This window comes from Filicampus tigris, chromosome 16, assembly GCF_054856515.1.
Source record: "Filicampus tigris isolate MCC_2025a chromosome 16, RoL_Ftig_1.0, whole genome shotgun sequence".
Taxonomy (NCBI): Eukaryota; Metazoa; Chordata; class Actinopteri; order Syngnathiformes; family Syngnathidae; genus Filicampus; species Filicampus tigris.
The window spans coordinates 5349618-5368492 of NC_141232.1; the positions used below are offsets into that span (position 1 = coordinate 5349618).

The window sequence follows — 18875 nt, forward strand, 5'->3', positions numbered from 1 at the left end:
GCTAGCACATAATGGAAAGCAACATTGATGGGATAACGATTAGCTTCAATAGTTGTGCTATTGTGATACTTGGAACACAAACTATGGCGCAACACATGTAGACAGTACCATATTCAAAATCTTCTGCTGGAAAAAATGACTAATATTGCGGCTGCTTTTATGTGCGACTGTGTGTATTATGCTGCCACCCAGTGGCCAAGTCACACCAGAAGGAGCAGCACAATGAGTTGAATTAAAGCATTAAATCATGAAGCAGTCTTTAATTCTTTACATTCGATCAAATTATCCTTTTTTCATAACGTACGATATTATAGATTGTTATTTTACTTAAAAAGAAAAAACAATACAAACATTTTTGTTGTTTTTTTTTTTAGGGTGAGGCTGGAACAGATTACGTAAAGGCATTGCCATTCATTTCAATGAAAGATGATTTGAATGTATTCATAAGGCGTGTCTAGGATACACAGATTTTTGCTATTTGCCCATTCCCTTTCCCCTCACTATATTCTCTACTGACTACACTTACGAACGTTAAAGTGTTTCTTAAATGCCACAGCTACAGTTAATAAATGTTTTATGATGTCGACCGTTTGTGCCTGGAACCAATGAATCGACTTCAAAGCGTAGTGACGTGAGGTGCGTTTGGCTGTGGAGGTTCCACTGCACACACTCTAATCAAGTCAAGGCCACCGCTGCTGTGATGGCTCAAAGGTACGACTAAATTGGTCTGTAATACATGCAAAAAAATGTGCCGATGACAACCGAGAAGGCTGCTAATTGGCCGCATCAATATAAACCTTTGTAATCTGTTTCTGTTCAGTGATCTGCGAGGAGACCAAACAGCCCATCAGAGAATGCCAAAGTGGTCAAATTTACATCGCACAAAAGGCAACGCATCCCAAACGCGCAACAGAAGAAAATCGGTCTATCACCGGCAAGCCAATGAAGCATCGCATCAGTTTCCAGTTTGAAAATGATGACAGCACAGATTGAAAAACTAGTGTCCTTGTGTCTGTTTTTTTGCAAACTGGGCAATTCTGCTGCAGTTTATCACTCAGATCAGAGAGACAGCCTTCCAAGACGAATGGCTGCTTGGATGCGTGTGCAGGAAAGGCCGATGCAGCAGGCCCAGATGTACTATGAGGAGATGATGGGTGTGCATAAGGTAGTAGCAACCAAACCGGCCGCCGCTTTATGCTGACTCTCCACACATCAGTCCACGGCAATCTGGGGCTAATCAATCTCAAGTTGGAGACAGCAAGTAAGAAAGCAATAGGGTAAACGCAAATAGCAGTAATAATGTCGCTCCTGATGTTGTGCAATTGTGAGTACGACCAAGATTTGCTGTCCAAATACTTTTTCTTTTTTTCACACAACTATTAAAACCTCAGACGCGTGTGTCATCAAAGCCAAGAAAGAGTTTTGGAATTGTTTATGGGCGCTCACTTTAAAGTGTCTATGCACCAGTGGGGGTTTTGCACAAGGTAAGCAGAGCTGCAAGTACGTATTGGATTTCACAGTGTTTGTTCTTGATAAACAGCACTTAATTACTTGATAGTGGGTCACTTATTATGTTTGTATGAGAGTTAAGCATCAGGGGTTTCTTGAATATACATATCTTACTCACACAGCAGATATAAAAGTCTACACACCCCTTTTTAAATACAAGCTTTTTGTGAAACGAAAAAATAGAGCTCAGTTTAATTTGTGGAGCTTTTCAATAGGGGCAGTAATAAACAAAAAATCAACTGCAATGTGCTTGATTCAGAATCTCATTTAAACGCATGTTAAATGGGAGAGCTCTGACAAACCCCAAATGAAGTTCAGATGCTCTAGTCGGCTTTTCCTGACATTTTTTTGGGCTTTCTAGCAGCAGCTTGAAGGTTTTGTGCTAACTCGGACTGCTATTTCATAATTCTCTCCATTTCGATTTAGGATCCAGTTCCAGCTGAAGAAAAACGGCCAAATGCATGTGGGAAACTTTAACGGTCTGATGAAACCACGATTGAATTTTTTGGCCATGACTACAGAAGGCATGTTTGGCCAAACACAACACTACTCATCACCAAAAGAACACCGAACTGACAGTGAAGCACGGTGGCGGCGTTGTGTTTTGGGGCTGTTTTTCCTTCAGCTGCAACAATACCTTACAAAGGATGGAAGAAGTGATCAGTAGTTGGAAAGAGCATGAAGTGTCTGCACAAAACCGGCGGACATCTGCCAGAAGGCAAGAAATGTCAGGAAAAGCCTACTAGAACACGTGAACTTGATTTAGGGTTACTCTGAGACACTTTTAATGGTGGCAGTTGTGCTGACTATAAGAGAGCATGGGCACTTGTTCATCCACATTTTCAGGTTGGAAAAACTTTTCAAACCATTCACTTTGGTCTCATTTTTACGTCACAAAAAAATGGTATTGAACCGTGGTGTGTAGACTTTTTGGTACAAAATTATAATGGATCCAATGTCTTATGCTTGCATCGTTTCATATGGAAAAATGGCTGAACGAGTAACACCCGGCCACAATCTTGTAAAATAAACTACATCCCATAAAAAAAAAAAAGCTTTATTTCTTCCATTTTGTGAGTCTACAAACAAGAATTGCGAAGATGAGCCATGTCTCACCTTTTATCCAAATGTTAAAAACTAAACACTTAATCTCCAAGCGGGCCATTGAGGTTTGTCTCGAGCGTTTTGTTCCTCGCACTTTTGAGTGAAAAACCTGCAAGGATTACCATCTAATGCCAAAGTAATTGCATTTGACTGCCGGGAGAAAAGCTTGAAGAGAAGACAGTGCCTTTTGTGGACCTTGCACTTTTTTTCTTTTATTTTTTATTGTTGTCGATTCATTTAGGGATCATTTATGTGTAACTTCCTATTCATTTGGATGCTTAAGGTGCCCTCCTCACCCCCACGAGCATCAAGCCTCATTTTCATCTAAATAAGAATCGATCTCTCCTGCTGTGCGCCATCCTCCCTCGCTCACAACTCTCACGGTCACAACCCTGCTCGTCTTTTCTCCTCCTCGCCTGTCCCTCTTCTCCTGTCAGCCCCTTGAACACCATCCCACTGAAAATGTCACCCTCGCTCGAGTCAAGATCATAACCATAGCGCGCGCGCACGCACGCACACACACACACACACACACGCGCGACAGACGAGGAAAAGAGACGTTCGCTCTTTCTTTATGCTGCAGCCTTCAAATTAGGCAGGAACATTAATTAGTGAGTGGTTCCTGGAGATCGGAGTGATAGCAAACAAAGCTTTTGACTGACTGGTACAATGTCAAAGCTTCGTTCTGCATCAGTGACCCAGCCAAATGCAAGAGATGGGGGTGTGGGGGGTGAGTCACTGTGGGGGGAGGGGCTTTCTCTTGAATGGTCAGGGGACACTGATGAAGTGAAATAGATGCAGCAACCAAAAGAAAAAGGAGAGTCAAATGGGCCCGAGGAAGAGCACAGGCAAGAAATGGAAATAAAGACAAACGGAGGAAGAGTGGTCGGCCCTCCTTGGGATACGTGTTATATTCATTTTAAAATTTACACCATGTATTGTATGCTCAGCGTCAGCTCTCACATGTACAAGTAGTTAAAAAAAAAAATAGAAAAAAAAAATCTCTCTAAATGTAGCTATCCACAACAGTAAAATCATTCATGTTTTGAGCAGTCATACCGAAATATTTGTGGACGCTGATCATGAATCGAAAAAATGTGCAGTTTTTTCTTTTAAGCAACATGTGCCTTATGACAGTAAAGTCTTTGAGGTTTCTTCTTTTTTTTTTTTTTTTTTTAAGAGGCGAGAAGGCATTTGTACACATAGAACAGAGTCCTGCTTGAAACAAATGTTTGCAGGACAGCCGCTGCCACCTGCTGGACGCTTGCATGAATTACATCAACACTAGACGCTTGATAAGAACAAGTGTCGGATTTTAGCATTACAGAATAAAAATAAAACATGGGGACCAAAAAGACTTTTTTTTCTTTATACACAAAACATCCATAGTACATTTATTGTGACGGTGTGCTTGAGGATTTAAATGGCGCGCTGATGAGGTCCTGAATAAAGTTGGGTGAAAGTTCCTGAAATCCTGCTTGAGCCGCTGGTAGGAAATATAAACGGATCCATATGTTTAGTTACTATGAACATCCAAAATGTATAATAGCATCAAATACTGAACATGAATTACCCAATCTGCCACTGGTCTCTTTCACCACCAACTGTGACAGCTCCTTGACGGACTGAAGCTCTTGCGTGAGTTGACAATGAGCATCCATCTGCGCATTCAAAATACAAAAATCGACAATGAGACTAAATGTATGGACAATCAAACAGGCTGTAAATGAGTGGGATTTATTTTTATCACAACATACGTACCACAGCAGTTGCCATAGTGCGCAGCATGGACTGTTGTCTATGGAGGAGGTCACGGTAGTCGGGTTTACTCCGAATTAACCGGTACTGTGAGGACTGGGCCATACACGTGTGGTCTAATGAGATGGCTTCCTTTTGGCACTGAGACAATTTTCTGTGACAATCAGACATAAAAACAAAACATTAGTATAAAATGTGAAATTTGATTGTACCTCAATATTTCACACATTCACCTTTTTAATTCTTCCGCCTTACTCTGGTGTTTGTGCATGAGCGCTTCCCATGATTGACTTTCAGCTTGAATCCTAAAACACAACAGATTATATAAAAAATATTAATAAAAAAATTAAAATGAAAAGTGTGGTGGATTCATTCTCAATAGTCTTATCTAAGCCCAGCAAACCTGTTAATAGTGTTTTCGATCACCATTGCTGTCCGCGCGCCATGCGCACCAATCCTGAAAGCAAATTGTTTGAGGATTATAGATTTTTTTTGTTTTAAATCTGACAGACAGGAAGGGAATAAAGTGATGTACCTGTGACTCTGTTGTTCAATGCTTACGGTTTTGGACACAGATTTGCACTTTTTCTTCAACTTCTCAACTAAAGGAAGAAAAAAAGATTTTGAAAATTAATGACGGAGCTTTACATAAGTGAAGAATCAGTAATTTTGTGTACCATATAAAACAGGGCACCTTGTTTCTGAAAAGACTCTGGTGAGGAATTTGGCACTGACTGGAGTGAATTATGGAGTCTGTCCGTGGCCAGCTGTACATAAGAGATGTATTTATGACAGGGTGTTTCAAAAAATATATTTTTTACATCCTTTAAGCAATTCTAGCTCAAATTATGTAAACTTTATGTAAAAACAAACTAAGTTTACTGTTAATATTAAGTAAGTATTAACTCTCTATATTGTGTTTTTATAGTGGCTTTGACCTTACCTTCATTGCAGCCTCCATCAATATACTCAACCGCTCTTCTTGCGGTAAGGACGTGCTGATGCTTTTGCACAAAGCTATATTCAAATAATAATAATAATTACATTGAACATATTCACCTGATCATTCTGATGAGCAATGCATTCAACTCACTTTGATACGGGTTAGGAAGTGCGGACAGGGAGCGTCTTGACAAGGTGGCTCTCCTCCATGATTTCCTCCGTGCAGTGGAGTTTGCAGGCGGACAAGATTCAGGTTCCTCCGTGCTTCCAGACGCCATTTCCTGCCTTTCTGTGTCTGGATGCTCTTCTCCGGCATTGAGCGTCTGTGTGCCGCCTAACAGCATTTCAACGCGGGGTGATTTTTGGGGAGGGACGCCCTCTGGAGCGCTGGGGGACGAACACCGCTTGGGTGACTGCTTGACCTGAATTCAGAAAATACTGGTTATTAGTCTGTTTTCTAAAGCAGTGATTCACAACTGGCATGTTGGTAGAGCCGTTTTTGGTGGGCCGCGGACAGCTATTTAAAGTTTGCAGGGGTCCTTGGGTTTATAACAGTACTGACATCTGATTTCAAGGTTACAAAAAGCGTGATTGAACTTGTGTACGTAAGTGATTGACTATGGTGCAATCTGACTGATGTGTACAAATTCAGGTTATGCCACCGCAGCAGGAGCAGAACTCTACATATTTAACTTAAATTCCAGGTTAGACTTGCCATTTATATGACAGGGAGTGTAAGTGCTTCTACTTCCATAAACAAACACAAAAGGCTGCTCAGCCTCTGGCGACGGACATAACTGATGACCTCAAACTCACTTAAATATCAGTGGAGCTAGAAAAGTAACTCCCAGTTACATTTAAACAACCCTCACACATTAAATGCCACGTGAATTCATAGCATAATAATTCAGACTGTTTAAAGTGTTCTGGTTACACTTGCCTGCATTCTTCATTTCCTTAACAGAAATTTTGTTCAAACGGAGATTAAATTTTACTATTTCAATTTTTGAACATGTACAATTGTCAAGTTCATCTTCGGTTTCTTAATCAGAGGCTATGAAACGGTGCTGTGAACACGCAAACGTGTATTCGAAGTCTATTTTTGAACAAATGACATTCTTTCTTGCGTTTAACAACGGAGTAGGAAAATGCTAACAGTTACGAACCACTGATCCACAGCAACTAATGTAAATGTCACATCGATTAAAACATACGTACCTCGTTCGTCGCTTCCACAGCGGCGACAGACCCGCAACTGCAAGAGAATTTGAATTACTGTACATTATATTCTATTTGAAACTTCACAACAAACGACACCTTTATTAACAGTTAAAAGTAACATTGGCCGACATTTTAATGGCCTTATGCGTTAGCACGCCCAACCCGAACATTGAGCCCTGACAGAGCCCGCTTGATGTGACTCTTAAGGCCGGGTCTAAAGGCTTGAAAAGTTACTACTTGAATTTAGCTATCCGACAATAGAAACGTTTAATAGCAACAAGAATCAAAAGCAAACAAACCCGTCTTGGTATGTGGACGAAGGCTCTTCCGCCATCTTTTCTTTCAAATTTTTTTCTTGACATCGCGCGCCAAACAAGCCCCGCCTCTTTTATGCACTGCTGCACTATGGGAAATGTGGTTTGTGACGAAGAACGTGCTCGTCAAATAACATAACACTGTTTTCACCAGTAAATTGCATTGAATACAATCTCTTCAATGAATTATTAACAATTATATAAAGTTGCGTACTTTTAAGACTTTAGTTCATTTCAATTTGCACGGTACGGTTGAAGTATCAAAAGCTATACAGTATTATACTATTCATGACCACAGTCATAGCCTGTAAGTACCCGTAGAAATACTCACCTTTCCATATATTTATATTGTATACCTACTTTCAGACAATTGTTATTTAATGCACATCCAGTTTGGTGCAAGCTGTATTTCGTGGCCTTGTACTTGACGTGTAATGCCAATAAAGTGGAATCTAATCTTAGAAAAATATTTGCGCGGAGGAACAAAATGTGTACTGTAATTACAAAGGTCTACTTAAAATATTCTTATTACCTCTGTTCTATTAAAAGTGACCGTATTATCCTCTCAGTCCTAGCATTGGCTTCATTGGACATAAATAATCCTTATTGTTTGTCCCTTTCACTTTCAGTTCAGCTGCTTCGTCATTTTTCTTAGTTTAGAGTAGTTCTACAATCACCATTGGGAGAGAACAAAAATCCTGGCTACTATAGGCACATCAATACTGATAACAATCCTTTAGAGATAAAATAAATAAATAAATAAATAAATAAAAAATGCCATGATCATTTTTGTCTCCAATTTGTGTCCCCGGAGATGTTCAGACAAATCTGTGATTGAGAAAAACAAACACATGACAGGCCTAATCGTTTGTAAGTCTTTTTATAAGTCTGTTAGAGATGTCTTTTCACTTTTTACAAAATCAAGGAGAGTAATCAAAACAGCTTGTTAATTCTCTTGGAGAACGCCCCTCTTGTGTGTCTGAGTGTGTCACTCTGCTGGCACAGTCTCACACTCCTCTCAATACTGCTCGTCATGGCCTTGTGTGGCTGTGGGGAGGAAGAGATGAAGTTTGGGGGGAAAAAAAAGAGGAAAAAGAACAAAGCGTGGCTGATGAAAATATAATAAGGGAATGGGGTTGGGAGGAGCGGACTGAAGCAGTGGAGTGTACAGCGCTGCCCGCCATGACCATCTCACTTCTCGAGCTTCCTTTCCAAAGTCTCCTCTCCCTTCAGAGTACATAAGGACCATGGGTGCTGATGGCAGGAAGAGTTCAAGAAGGCACCCTCAGAGTTCCTCTGCCAAGCAAGAACTGCAGTACACGGTCCACAAACAGGGCGGCGAAAAAGTCCACCACCAGAACCTGGGCGATGATCATTTTGAACTATGGGGAAATACAGGAGACCGTTACTACAAGAGATACAGTAAAACCATTGTGAAAAAGACTGTTAGTTCACCTCAGTCGGAATATCAACGAGGGCAAACTGTTCGTTGAACTCAGGTGAAGAACCAGAAAGAAGTCCCACAATCGCTAAGCCAGACAAAGTGATGCTCCAAAGAAGTGGTCTATTCTCACTGAGAGACTCCATGAAGGGGTGACCCTATGCAAGGGAATGAGAATGCATTCGTGTTGTTATACGATAAACAGAAACAGCAGTACAACAGGGGGTCCTCGGTTTATGACTTAGCAAAGTCACGCTAAAAATATCAGGACTGTCAAACAACAAGGAAGCCCTGTTCCTGTATTAATGCAAATACCTTGTAGTTAATGGCAAACGTGGCCATCTGCATAGCCATGGACATGATGTAGACAGTGCTGTTGATTAGACTGGGCTCAAACTCTTTGTACAGATCCACAAACTGATTTTCTCTGGAAAAGACACATGGAGAAATGTGATATTTTACCGGAGTGAAGCCCAAGTCACACGGTTCCCCGCTTCTTACCTCGGCGGACTTCTGCTCTGCGCCTCTTTGTAAAGAAAGACCAGACTGCAGAAGTGGACCGCGAACTGCAGCAGCACCGTCAACACGGTATAAAAATTGAAGATGTTCGGTAAGGGCCGCTCTCGGGACAACGTTTTCAGTGGCTGAGTCGACGAGAGGGGAGGAGAAAAAAAAACAAAAAAAACGCGATTACACGCCGTTACTTTGAGACGGAAAGAAATCACAACCATTGATTGGGGCGGTTCTATTTTCTGAATACAAATCCTCACCTTTGAGCGAGAGATGAAGAGGAAGCATCCAGCCAACAGCAGACCCTGGAGGGTCGCCTGGAAATCGCTGAACTTGACCCCCTCCAGGTAGAGCACAGACTGGCTGTAGGCGAGCACCAGGGCATTGAGAGCGAGGATCTTAAACATTTGTAGCGTTGTTACCAGAGTGCAACGGCCTTGCTTTATGACATGACAGACTGGACAAAGACAGAGAAGGTTGAAGCCATTTTAGGTGTGGAAGCAGACTAAGCTGTCAGTGGGATATTTGTTACTCACTGCACTGAATGGAGGACAGTTTGGAGGTGAAGGGGGCGGCGATGGAGGCGTCGCCCAGTTTCACGATTTGGACCTGATCATCTTCGAGTTCCCGCAAGACTTGACTTATCCTCTCCTGTAAGAAAAACACGTTTGTATTTAATCATGCAAAAAAACAGTAATAAAACGAAGCGCTCTGAGATGAAAACAACAGTTGCCGATGGGTAATGAAGTTGAAGGACAACCTTTTGCGCAGCGAGTTGTTCCTCTCTGTGGGCCATCATCCTCTGCCTGGCGCCTCTGGAACTCGGCTTGCCTCCAGCATTGACAGGTGGCGAAGGTCGAAAGTCAACGGCGGGCGCCTCCTTCTCTTTCCCTCGTTTCTTTTTTTCCGGCATGCGCTCAGGGGCGTTGGCTAATAGAGCTACACCTGCGTATAAAAAATAACACAACAAACGTTGATGACGGTGAGACAAAAAAACGGTCACAAATTGTGGACAACCTTACCTATGTGGGCATGTTTGAGAGCTCCGACGTCGTTTGTGCCGTCCCCGCACATCAGTGTCACATAACCCAGCCCCTTGAGACTGGTGACGACAAATTCCTGGAATAACGCAGATATGCAAATTCTAAGATGAATGCGTTCAATTCACTTTGATTGCTCTGTACTCGATTCCAAGAAGTTGATGTCATTGATATCTTATATAATCCTCATGAATTTCCGTCTGACCTTCTGTTTTGGACTGACTCGCGCAAACACTTGTATGTGAGGCAAGAGGGCGTTCAGGAGCCGGGGCTCGCAGCACAGTCTGGCCAGCCCATCCCCGGTTACACACAGGTCATACTGGTGCACGAAGGAAGAGATCGAGGGAGGCGGAAGGGGTACGTGCACAGTGCCGTCGATGGAGTCCCACTGCCACCCGCCTGGGGAAAGCAAAGCACCAGATCATGTCATATAATATATAATTTTGTCCTCCCTGACCATGCGGTGTGCGGTTTGGCAGACTGTGAAGAGTTCTTCAAAAGTTTACGTACAAATATCACAAACTAAATGACATTTCATGTTGTATATTTAAGCAAACACTTAGCTTGGTCTTCAAAACATCTGCTAGCTTGATGCTAACACGTGAAACACTACCGTTCAATTTTGCAGTATAAACCTTTAAAGCGCAAGTCAACCCAAACATATTTTTTTTCCAAGAACATGTTCCCAGCATTCCCACTAGTTGAAACACGGCATTCTGATTAATTTGAGGTTTATGGAATACAAGTTATGCAGCAAAATGCACTCGTTTTTTGCCATCTCTGGGGGCGGCCATTTTGTCTTCTGACGATTGAAAATGACATCACAACTGCTCACAACGGCAAAAAACGCGTGGATTAACACTTATTCCACGAAAGCAATATTTATCAGAATGCTGTTTCAACTAGCGGTTTTTCATAGAACATAATCTTGAAAAAAAAAATGTTTGCGTTGACTTTCGCTTTAAATAATGACTCTTCAAACACAAATGCTAACAATATTCACAATCATGTTCTTTCTACACTGCGAAAAATTTGTTATACTGCAAAATTTCCGGGATGTGCTTCTTGATATTTTTCATCAAATCTAAATGTGTTATCTGCAGATGTGCTCCACACTGCCTCTTGGAGGCCAAAATGTGCACAACAGTAGCAGCACATATAACTTCCAGGCAAGTGGAGCAGGATTGTTCCCCGTGTATAAGAAGCGCTGTATTTAAAACAAATATCAAATTCGTCTCAGTATGAACTGTAACCACAATTACTGTTGGCTGGAGGTCTTTTTTAAATTTTTTTTCTTCTGCCCCAAGTTGTGGCTGTTAAGTGCGTCCAATTCCTACCATTGGCTGACTGCAATATAAGTGTTTGCGCCTTTTGGAGGAAGTGGAGTTCTCTGGCCACATGGCACGCCGTTAAGGGGTTGTCCCCTGTGATCATCACCACCTGAGAGCACGAATACAAATCCATCGGTATTGCAAAAAAAAAACAAAAGCAGTGAGGAGTTGCGTGAACTTGGCATTCAATTGGATGAGTTACATGATGAGATGCTTCCTGGATCTCTCTGATGACCGCCTTGCTGTCAGTCTTGAGGGGGCAGGTCACGACCATGAAGCCGGCGAAGTTCAAGTCACACTCCAGGGAACTGCGGCCCATCTCTCGAACCTACAAGACAAAAATCCAAAAACCGTTCAAAACAAAATATACAACAGTGCACTTTTTGGGGGGGAGAGACAGAACAAACCTGCTGATGACTTAGATGGCCAATCTCTTTGTAACCCAAAGCAAGCACTCTCGCTCCTTCCCGGGAGATTTCCTTGTGCACTTTATCGTAACTCTCAGGACGCTCTGAAAACTACAAGCACATTATTTGGACGCATCCTTTGTAACAATTTGGCTACACACTTGAGTCGGTGCTAAATAATTTTGTACCATGGCTTTGAGTGTCTCTGGAGCGCCTTTAACAGTGGAGATGTAGGAAAGTTCCGTGGATCCCATCGTCTCGTAGGAGGCCAGAACAGACATCCTCTTGAGAGCGCTGGCAAAGTGGAAGCGCTGATGGATCTTGAGGCCCTGTGTTTTGATGCTGCGTGGGAAGACCTTTTCATCTGGTTGAAGAGGCAAGAAGCCAGCCACAGGTTACGTAATGCTGAACTAGCATTGCAATTAAGAAAGTACTACAAATAAGGAACACTTGATTTGATTTTTTTTTTTTTTTTTTTTTAATTCCGAACATGCAAATGTTTATATACGCCTTATATAAGAACAAGGTCAAGAATAATAGTACAAAATGGGTAATCAAAAGAACACAGAGAGAAAAAACATCACAACATGACCTTCCATATACATGTCTATATGAAAACTACCTTTAGTGAGGGTCCAATCGGCAGCAGTCAGCATGGCCTTCTCCAGTGGATCTCCAACGAGTTGTCCGTCATCTAGAGTGACAAGTGAGTGGCAGGTCGCCACCACCCGGTGCGTCTCGACTGGGATATCCGACACGGGCATCACCTCTTTCCCCTCCCTATTAAGATACAAATCAGCTGATATGGATTAAATAATACAGGAGGGGCGTAACTTGGTGACGTAACCCATATTTTTTACGCAAATGGAAACCCGCTGTAGTTTATAAGTAAACAAAAGTCATCATTACATCGAACATTTTTTCTGAAAAGCATTTCTCAGCCATGAACATAACATAAATGAGAACCCCCCGCCCCCACACATAAACAACAAATAAAGAGCCATGTACCTGAGGCCCGCTACGCCTCGCACCACCAGACTATCGCTAGTCAGTGTTCCCGTTTTGTCAAAACAGCAGACCTCCACTTTCCCCGCAAATGGAATCCTGAAGGGCTCGGTACAGAATACATCTACGCGGAAGCAAAGACGGGAATGAGCCATTGCCACGAGCGGTAAGGACCGTAAACGCGAGCATGCTTACATAGTTTGGCCAGGGCAATGAGAGACGTGTTGACGGCCAGAGAAAGCTCAATGGGGAGTTCCGGTGGAACCACTGACGTGAGGATTAAAGTGCACTCCAGGAAGAGCTTGTAGCGGTTCCTGCTGAGGTCCTTGGTCCCTAAAGTAAGACAGATAACACTTGCGACACGATGTATGCCACCTCTGAAAAAAATCCCCATTGCGCAAACCTCACCTTCCACCCACACGTAGGCAGCGGCCGCAATGGCGAACACCAGGAGGAAGAGGATGAAGATGAACGTCTCCAGGTTGTTTGCCGTGACTCTCTTCACACCAAAGAGGATGGTGCGCAGAAGTTTACCCTGCAAGCAAGCACGTTTCCTCTTTGAAAGTTACCGCTGACGAGAACGGACACTCGTGTGAAGACGAAACGCACCTGAGAGGTGTAGAATCCTGTCCGCAGTACATAGGCCACGCAGCCATTGTCGACAGCTGCGCATGGAAATAAAACGATACAGGAAGGTGACACGCAAAAGAGGTTTTGTGTCATCCGGAAAAGATGAGCAGCAAATGCACACCAAAACCTTTTCACTTGACATGACAGCTCACCAGCTTATTTCCATTTTATTCACAACCAGCGGAAAACATTTGCTTACGTTTGAGTCCGGCACTGGCCTTTAAAGGGGGGCTATGCTGAACCACTTTGGTCCCCCCGGAAATGATGTGAAGCCGAGAGTCTGTCTGAAGGTCGAGGATTTGACCAGGATCCAGGTCCTCCACTGGCTCCTGAACAAAGCCCCAAAGTGTCAGCAATTATTGGAATATCAACCCAATAAACACCTTCCGTTTTTTTTTAACACTTTTTATTTAGCCAGTCGAGACATTTGGAACTATGTCCATTCAAAATATTTGTTCCCATCATTCTGACAGTAGCTAGTTGTACTTTCCATTCTGGTCTAGTCTTACATGTATCTTCAAATGGATTCACGGATTGCGTACTGTTCATCATTTTTACAACATCAATGTAAAAACAAAACAGTAAACATTACGCAAGAAGAAACCTGCAGGAGCGTGTCAAGTCAAAATTATGAAAGAAAAGGAAGGAATTCCCGGAATTTCTGCACCTTGCTATGACCGCTTTCTCAAATTTAATTGTTTTTCTCATCTTACCTTCATCTGAGGCACAGACTCTCCAGTCAGCATGGCCTCATCCACGATGCAGCGACCGCGGAGTAGAAGCACATCGCACGGTACCAGGTTGTCCTGTGGGGAACGTCCTGGAAACCAGACCGGTCCACACTAACTGTCCACTCATTTTGAGAGAAGTGCTGACAGCGAAAAACTCGTCTGACGCTTACCGACGGAGACAATGTCACCCGGGACGAGCTCGTCACTCGAGATGGGTCTCCACTTACGGTTCCTGTAAACCTGCCACAAGCACACCATGTTAAACTGGGAACGCTTTGCAAAAAAAAAAGAGCAGCTTGGAGGGAAAGCCAACCTGGATCATGTAGGGCTTGTTTCCCATGCGCCGGATCTCGGACATGTTCCTCATTTGCTGCTGGACCAGGGATGCTTCAAACGCCACCAGCATGAAAAGTGTAAACACGCTATAGTACCAGTACTCGTCCAAACACCACAGCCCCACACAGAACACCTGCGGGACGAAAAAAAAAAAACGCAGGGCCGCTTTTAAGTTAACATGAACAAGCATCATCAGCATATCCTATTAAAAGACAAGGCCATTTTATTTACATAGCCCAATTCAAGGCAACTCAATGTGCCTCGCACATCCAAAAGCACTAGATGCCTAAAGATGTTCAAAGGCAAAGAACGTACATTGAACATTTATAAATAAAAAAAAAAGAAGAAAAAGTAGCTTTGTAACATAAGTGAAAAGACCATAAACAAACAAAGGTATTGGGGGTAGTGGGGGGAAGCATAGTTTTCAACCTGGATTTAAAAGCATATAAACTTGGGTCTGACTTCACATGTTGGTAGCTCATTCCACCTGCGTGCAGCATAACAGCTAAATGTTGCTTCACCATGTTCGTTTTGAAACCTGAACCCCACCTATTGACCCCATTCCGCAGACATCGGAGCCCAGAAAAAGAGAAACATTTCCACAAACCTGGAAGACAAAAAAGGGGGCGGTCGCCCGCTCCCGGAATAACTCCAAGAAATCGGGAACTATCATTTCGGCATGATTGGTGCCGTAGCGCTTCTCTGCAGCTTTGAGGTCGGCTTCCTCCTGGTAGCCGCGCCACAACTGGAAGTAGCCCATCGCGTGGTTGATGGGGAACGCGATGGGAAAGAAGCATTTTTTTTCTTTGTGGTCATAAGTGTAGCGGATTTTCTGAAACTCAAATGACAGAATCTCGTCTCCATTTTCATCCTGTGGAGGAGGAAAAAATGATTTCAGTGTCTGTATGTCCCGCATGACAATAAATATGCTTAGAAATGTAACACGGTAGGAAAACTTGGAACAAACAGGAGTCCAGGTCTGTACTCACCCGGTCCCTTTGTAGTGCCACAAGCTCAGCAGAACCGTTATTGGGAGTGGGTACGACCTTTGCCAGTGTAGCTTTATTTGGGTCCAATTCCTGTTGGTGAACAGGTGACAAATCCACACAGGTGTTATCACAGACATTATCTGCAACCCAACACTGCGGTGTGGCATATGGTTTATTCTTTGAAAAGTCTAAAGAGTTTACATTATACTTCGTAATAGTAATGAGAGCAACTGGGTTCCAATCCAATCGCATCTGAAATTTCAAAACTGCGCCTTTAAATTTATGTGCCTTGATGATAACAACATCAAGATCCGAGAGCCAAATCTGCAATTTTTCTGTACTTTTTACAGCTACTGCAGTTTTTAACCAAATCCATTATTAATTGAAATCTAACGATAACATTTATATTGGTTTGTCGCAATTTTACTATTTTAAATGTGTTGTTAGAAAGATGGTGCATTTGAGTTGACCGTTGCTAAATTGTGGTAGCAGCAGCCCTGCTAGTTTTCTCTTTGTTTGATTTTTTTGGGATGTTCATTTCACGGCACAAAATGCAAAGTGTATTTTACACAGTTATTTGATGATTACATTTGTTTTACGTAAAGCACTTTGTTAGTGCTACGGTTGTTGTTCAATGTGCTACATAAGTAGTTGAATTAAAAAATATTAAATGCAGGGGCCATTGTAAATATAATGAGGCGAATATACGTTTATTAAAACGGCCATTTGAGAGAACCATAACTGTGTGTCCTATCAAGAAAATTATTTGACACCACTGCTACAATAACTCTTATTTTCTCCATTGAGAAAGGAAATTTCCTCATGGAATCATAATTACACAATTTTAGCTCTATAAATAATTAGAAGTCATCCAGGAGTACATATGACCATATGAATATACAATAATTCAGATCGTATAAGGGGACTTCTACTGTTGTTCATTGATGCTGCCCCGCTGTGATGAATGAAGATGACAGTGCAAAAGTCAATGGAACATCGCCATGTTAAATATGTTTTTGGTTTTTGTTTGTTTACCTTGGAACAAGTAAGCCAACAGTGGGCGTGCACGGACCAATAACCGGAGAGCGCCGTGAGGACGTGAGCGATTCCGATGGCAGCTAGACCAAGGAGGCCTGCCTCCGGATACTCCGAGGCGCCGTACACCCCCAGCCATGCGTACAGCCAGCCCGGGTAGAGGACCGCCAGGAACGGGAGGACGGTACCGTGTAAGAGCCGCGGCCTTCGTCTGCATAGCGTCACTGAGCTCACGAGCTCATCGCCGGTGCCATTGTCATGTTGATTGTGGCTCACAGAGGGGGCTGTTCGTAGATCGCCCGGTCCTCCGACGCCGTCCGCGGTCATTTCGTCCTCTTTTTTGGCGTCGTTCATTGCACTCTGCTCACCCTCTAGGCCCCTCTGTTATCCACCGCCGCCCCGTCGTGTTGATACCGGCAAAAACACGATTCTACACGCGGAGCGATCCTCAGTGTTACCTTCAAGAGCCTAGTCCCTTTCTATGGTCCCTCTTCATCAACCATTGCTTCCGCATACGTCATCGCGTATGATGCGTACCTGCCTTGATGGAGTGAACCGCGGAAAGCAAACTATTCGGACCTTTCGTACAGGCGAACGTTACATATTAACCTCTTCGCGCATATATTAATTATTTTCGTGACAAAAATAAAATGTTTGGTTTCGAGCCAAATGTCAAATTGGTGCTCTGTGTTTTTAACTTCAATGTCGTCATCGCCCGACCTGTGAACTAGTTGAACGATTGACATCAGAATGAACCAGTAGGATTTGAGATGGTGTTCACTTGTTGGATTTCCATCCAATCACAGGGAACATTTTCCAGTTTCCATCCAATCAGGTTCTAAGTAGGCGTATCCACGCGGCATTTTCATGGCGCCACATGGAGAAGCGTAACCTTGACTGACCAGCGTCATCGCTTCAAACGAGCACAAAATAGCAAAATGTAAGCACTTTTATCATTTTGTACACCTTAATGTATTGTAGTGATACAGATAGCTAAAACAGTTACTATAATGTTGCATGCCTGCTGACTAAAAGCACTGTGTGAGATGTGTTTTTATGTTGCATACCCTTCCAAATAAATTCGGTTATATAATTCCAATTATGTTACATATTTGCAATTGACAGTGTGACAGTATTACATTTGTTTCCTCTCAGGCAGGCGGCTATGGATATCACGGCAAAGTATTGCCATAAGGAGATGGACGCCTATGGGTCATGTGTAGCCTCCAACCCATCAGTATGGCAGGAGAAGTGTCAAGAACTAAAGATGAAGGTTGCACAATGCACATCATCACAGTAAGGCGTGTGTATTCAACCCCTATCACCCCCAAATTACGCAATTGTTTGCTCTACATTAATTCCTGCATTTGTCACGCTAGCCCGGTGATCCAGAAGATCAGACAAGAATGTTCCAAGCAGTTTGTGGAGTTTGAGAAGTGTCTGAGGGAAAACCAGAGCACGCCTGCCTCCTGTTCGGCGCACGTCACCCGCTTTTTAGGCTGCGCTGAGATGGTGGACCTCAGTGGAGCGGGTAAGTCGGGGAGAAAAAAAAACACTGCAAATTCAAATTGTGAAGATAGGATTGGGCCTGAAGTGGGTAGAGTAGCCAAAACGGTATTCAAGTACAATGTTTCCCAACTTTTATTAAGCCAAGGGACCCATTTTACATCACAAAAAAGTCACAGCACACCACTTCACAAATATTTCCCCAAATTATCAATAATAAAATAATGATGATCTTGTCTCAATTTACTCACAGATGTACTTGGTTGGGAATCAATGGTGTAGTGCACTACTTGGTTGCAACAAGCAGAGGCACTGTTGATTCACTCTCAGTTGCAGTCTAAAGAAGGACATGCCAGCTCTGGAAAAAAAAAAAAAGGACTAACTCTATGGGTCGAGGAGAGATTAAAAGGTGCTTCGTTTTGAATGTAGGAAAGGACGGCACTTTTTAAAAAGTGAATTCAACTCCACTTTTCTTCCCTGACGGCACTGCGCGACAGAAAGTAATGCTGACCACAGCCTTGAGGGTAATTCTGCAATTTTTTTAAAGAAGGACTACTAAAAGAACTTCTTCAATCCATGCATGCTTGCCGGATTTACTTAAATGAGGCCATGCAAAAACTCAGAAGGGGCCCACGGTTCTCTGTTTTACAGCACATGAAAAATAGCATGTAGCAAAAGTATGGCGGTAACTGACAAATTCTTATCGCGCACAAACTCAAAACATTTGTGTGTAAACTGAAGACCCCTATATGACTATAACTCATTAAATATTGATGCTTGAATAATTAATATCTTTGTCTATCCCTTTTTTTTTCAGAGACAAATCCAGTACCTGTGCCGTCGTAGCATTCAACCATCTCTTTCAACACTGACCCTCAAGAAAAAATCCCATAATTATGTTTTTCTTTAACTTTATATCCTGTGATTATTTTCCAATTTTCAAATCAGGTGTGACGTGTACCTACTGTGAGGCTTTGTAGACGTAAATAAACATGACACATTTCCAACGCGGTATTTCATTAAAAACTAAGGTATGTCTTACTCAACCAGTGGGGGTTTCCTTCTT

The 18875-nt window shown here is 42.7% G+C and overlaps 3 protein-coding genes across 5 annotated transcripts; 1 reads left to right on the forward strand and 2 right to left on the reverse strand.

Annotated features, from left to right (window-relative positions):
- Positions 1-3496: 3496 nt before the first annotated feature.
- On the reverse strand, positions 3497-6928 carry dsn1 (DSN1 component of MIS12 kinetochore complex). The gene is made up of 11 exons (XM_086055867.1): positions 6834-6928; positions 6532-6568; positions 5465-5735; positions 5315-5388; positions 5066-5138; positions 4907-4973; positions 4775-4828; positions 4605-4676; positions 4375-4525; positions 4187-4274; positions 3497-4099 (listed from the first exon to the last, which is right to left on the reverse strand). The coding sequence occupies exons 1-11, from the start codon at positions 6866-6868 to the stop codon at positions 4008-4010; spliced, it is 1014 nt and encodes a 337-aa protein (XP_085911993.1). The 5' UTR covers positions 6869-6928; the 3' UTR covers positions 3497-4007.
- A 784-nt stretch (positions 6929-7712) lies between these two features.
- atp13a1 (ATPase 13A1) lies at positions 7713-16893 on the reverse strand. Its single transcript, XM_086056786.1, has 25 exons — positions 16304-16893; positions 15269-15358; positions 14887-15150; positions 14257-14412; positions 14114-14183; positions 13926-14032; positions 13412-13541; positions 13192-13247; positions 12991-13117; positions 12778-12915; positions 12586-12706; positions 12200-12357; positions 11766-11941; positions 11578-11688; positions 11373-11498; positions 11177-11279; positions 10045-10238; positions 9822-9918; positions 9560-9744; positions 9336-9450; positions 9060-9256; positions 8791-8933; positions 8605-8716; positions 8304-8447; positions 7713-8230 (listed from the first exon to the last, which is right to left on the reverse strand). The coding sequence occupies exons 1-25, from the start codon at positions 16655-16657 to the stop codon at positions 8120-8122; spliced, it is 3585 nt and encodes a 1194-aa protein (XP_085912912.1). The 5' UTR covers positions 16658-16893; the 3' UTR covers positions 7713-8119.
- Positions 16378-18855, forward strand: chchd5 (coiled-coil-helix-coiled-coil-helix domain containing 5). Of its 3 annotated transcripts, none has more exons than XM_086056797.1 (5): positions 16378-16494; positions 17110-17243; positions 17463-17599; positions 17683-17834; positions 18627-18855. In XM_086056797.1, exons 3-5 carry the CDS (start codon positions 17469-17471, stop codon positions 18653-18655), a joined length of 312 nt encoding a protein of 103 aa, XP_085912923.1. In that variant the 5' UTR covers positions 16378-16494; positions 17110-17243; positions 17463-17468; the 3' UTR covers positions 18656-18855. The 3 variants fall into 3 exon arrangements, with proteins under 3 accessions (XP_085912923.1, XP_085912921.1, XP_085912922.1); XM_086056795.1 differs by having other exon boundaries at positions 16391-16494; positions 17459-17599; XM_086056796.1 differs by having other exon boundaries at positions 16397-16494; positions 17124-17243; positions 17459-17599.
- Positions 18856-18875: the final 20 nt, after the last annotated feature.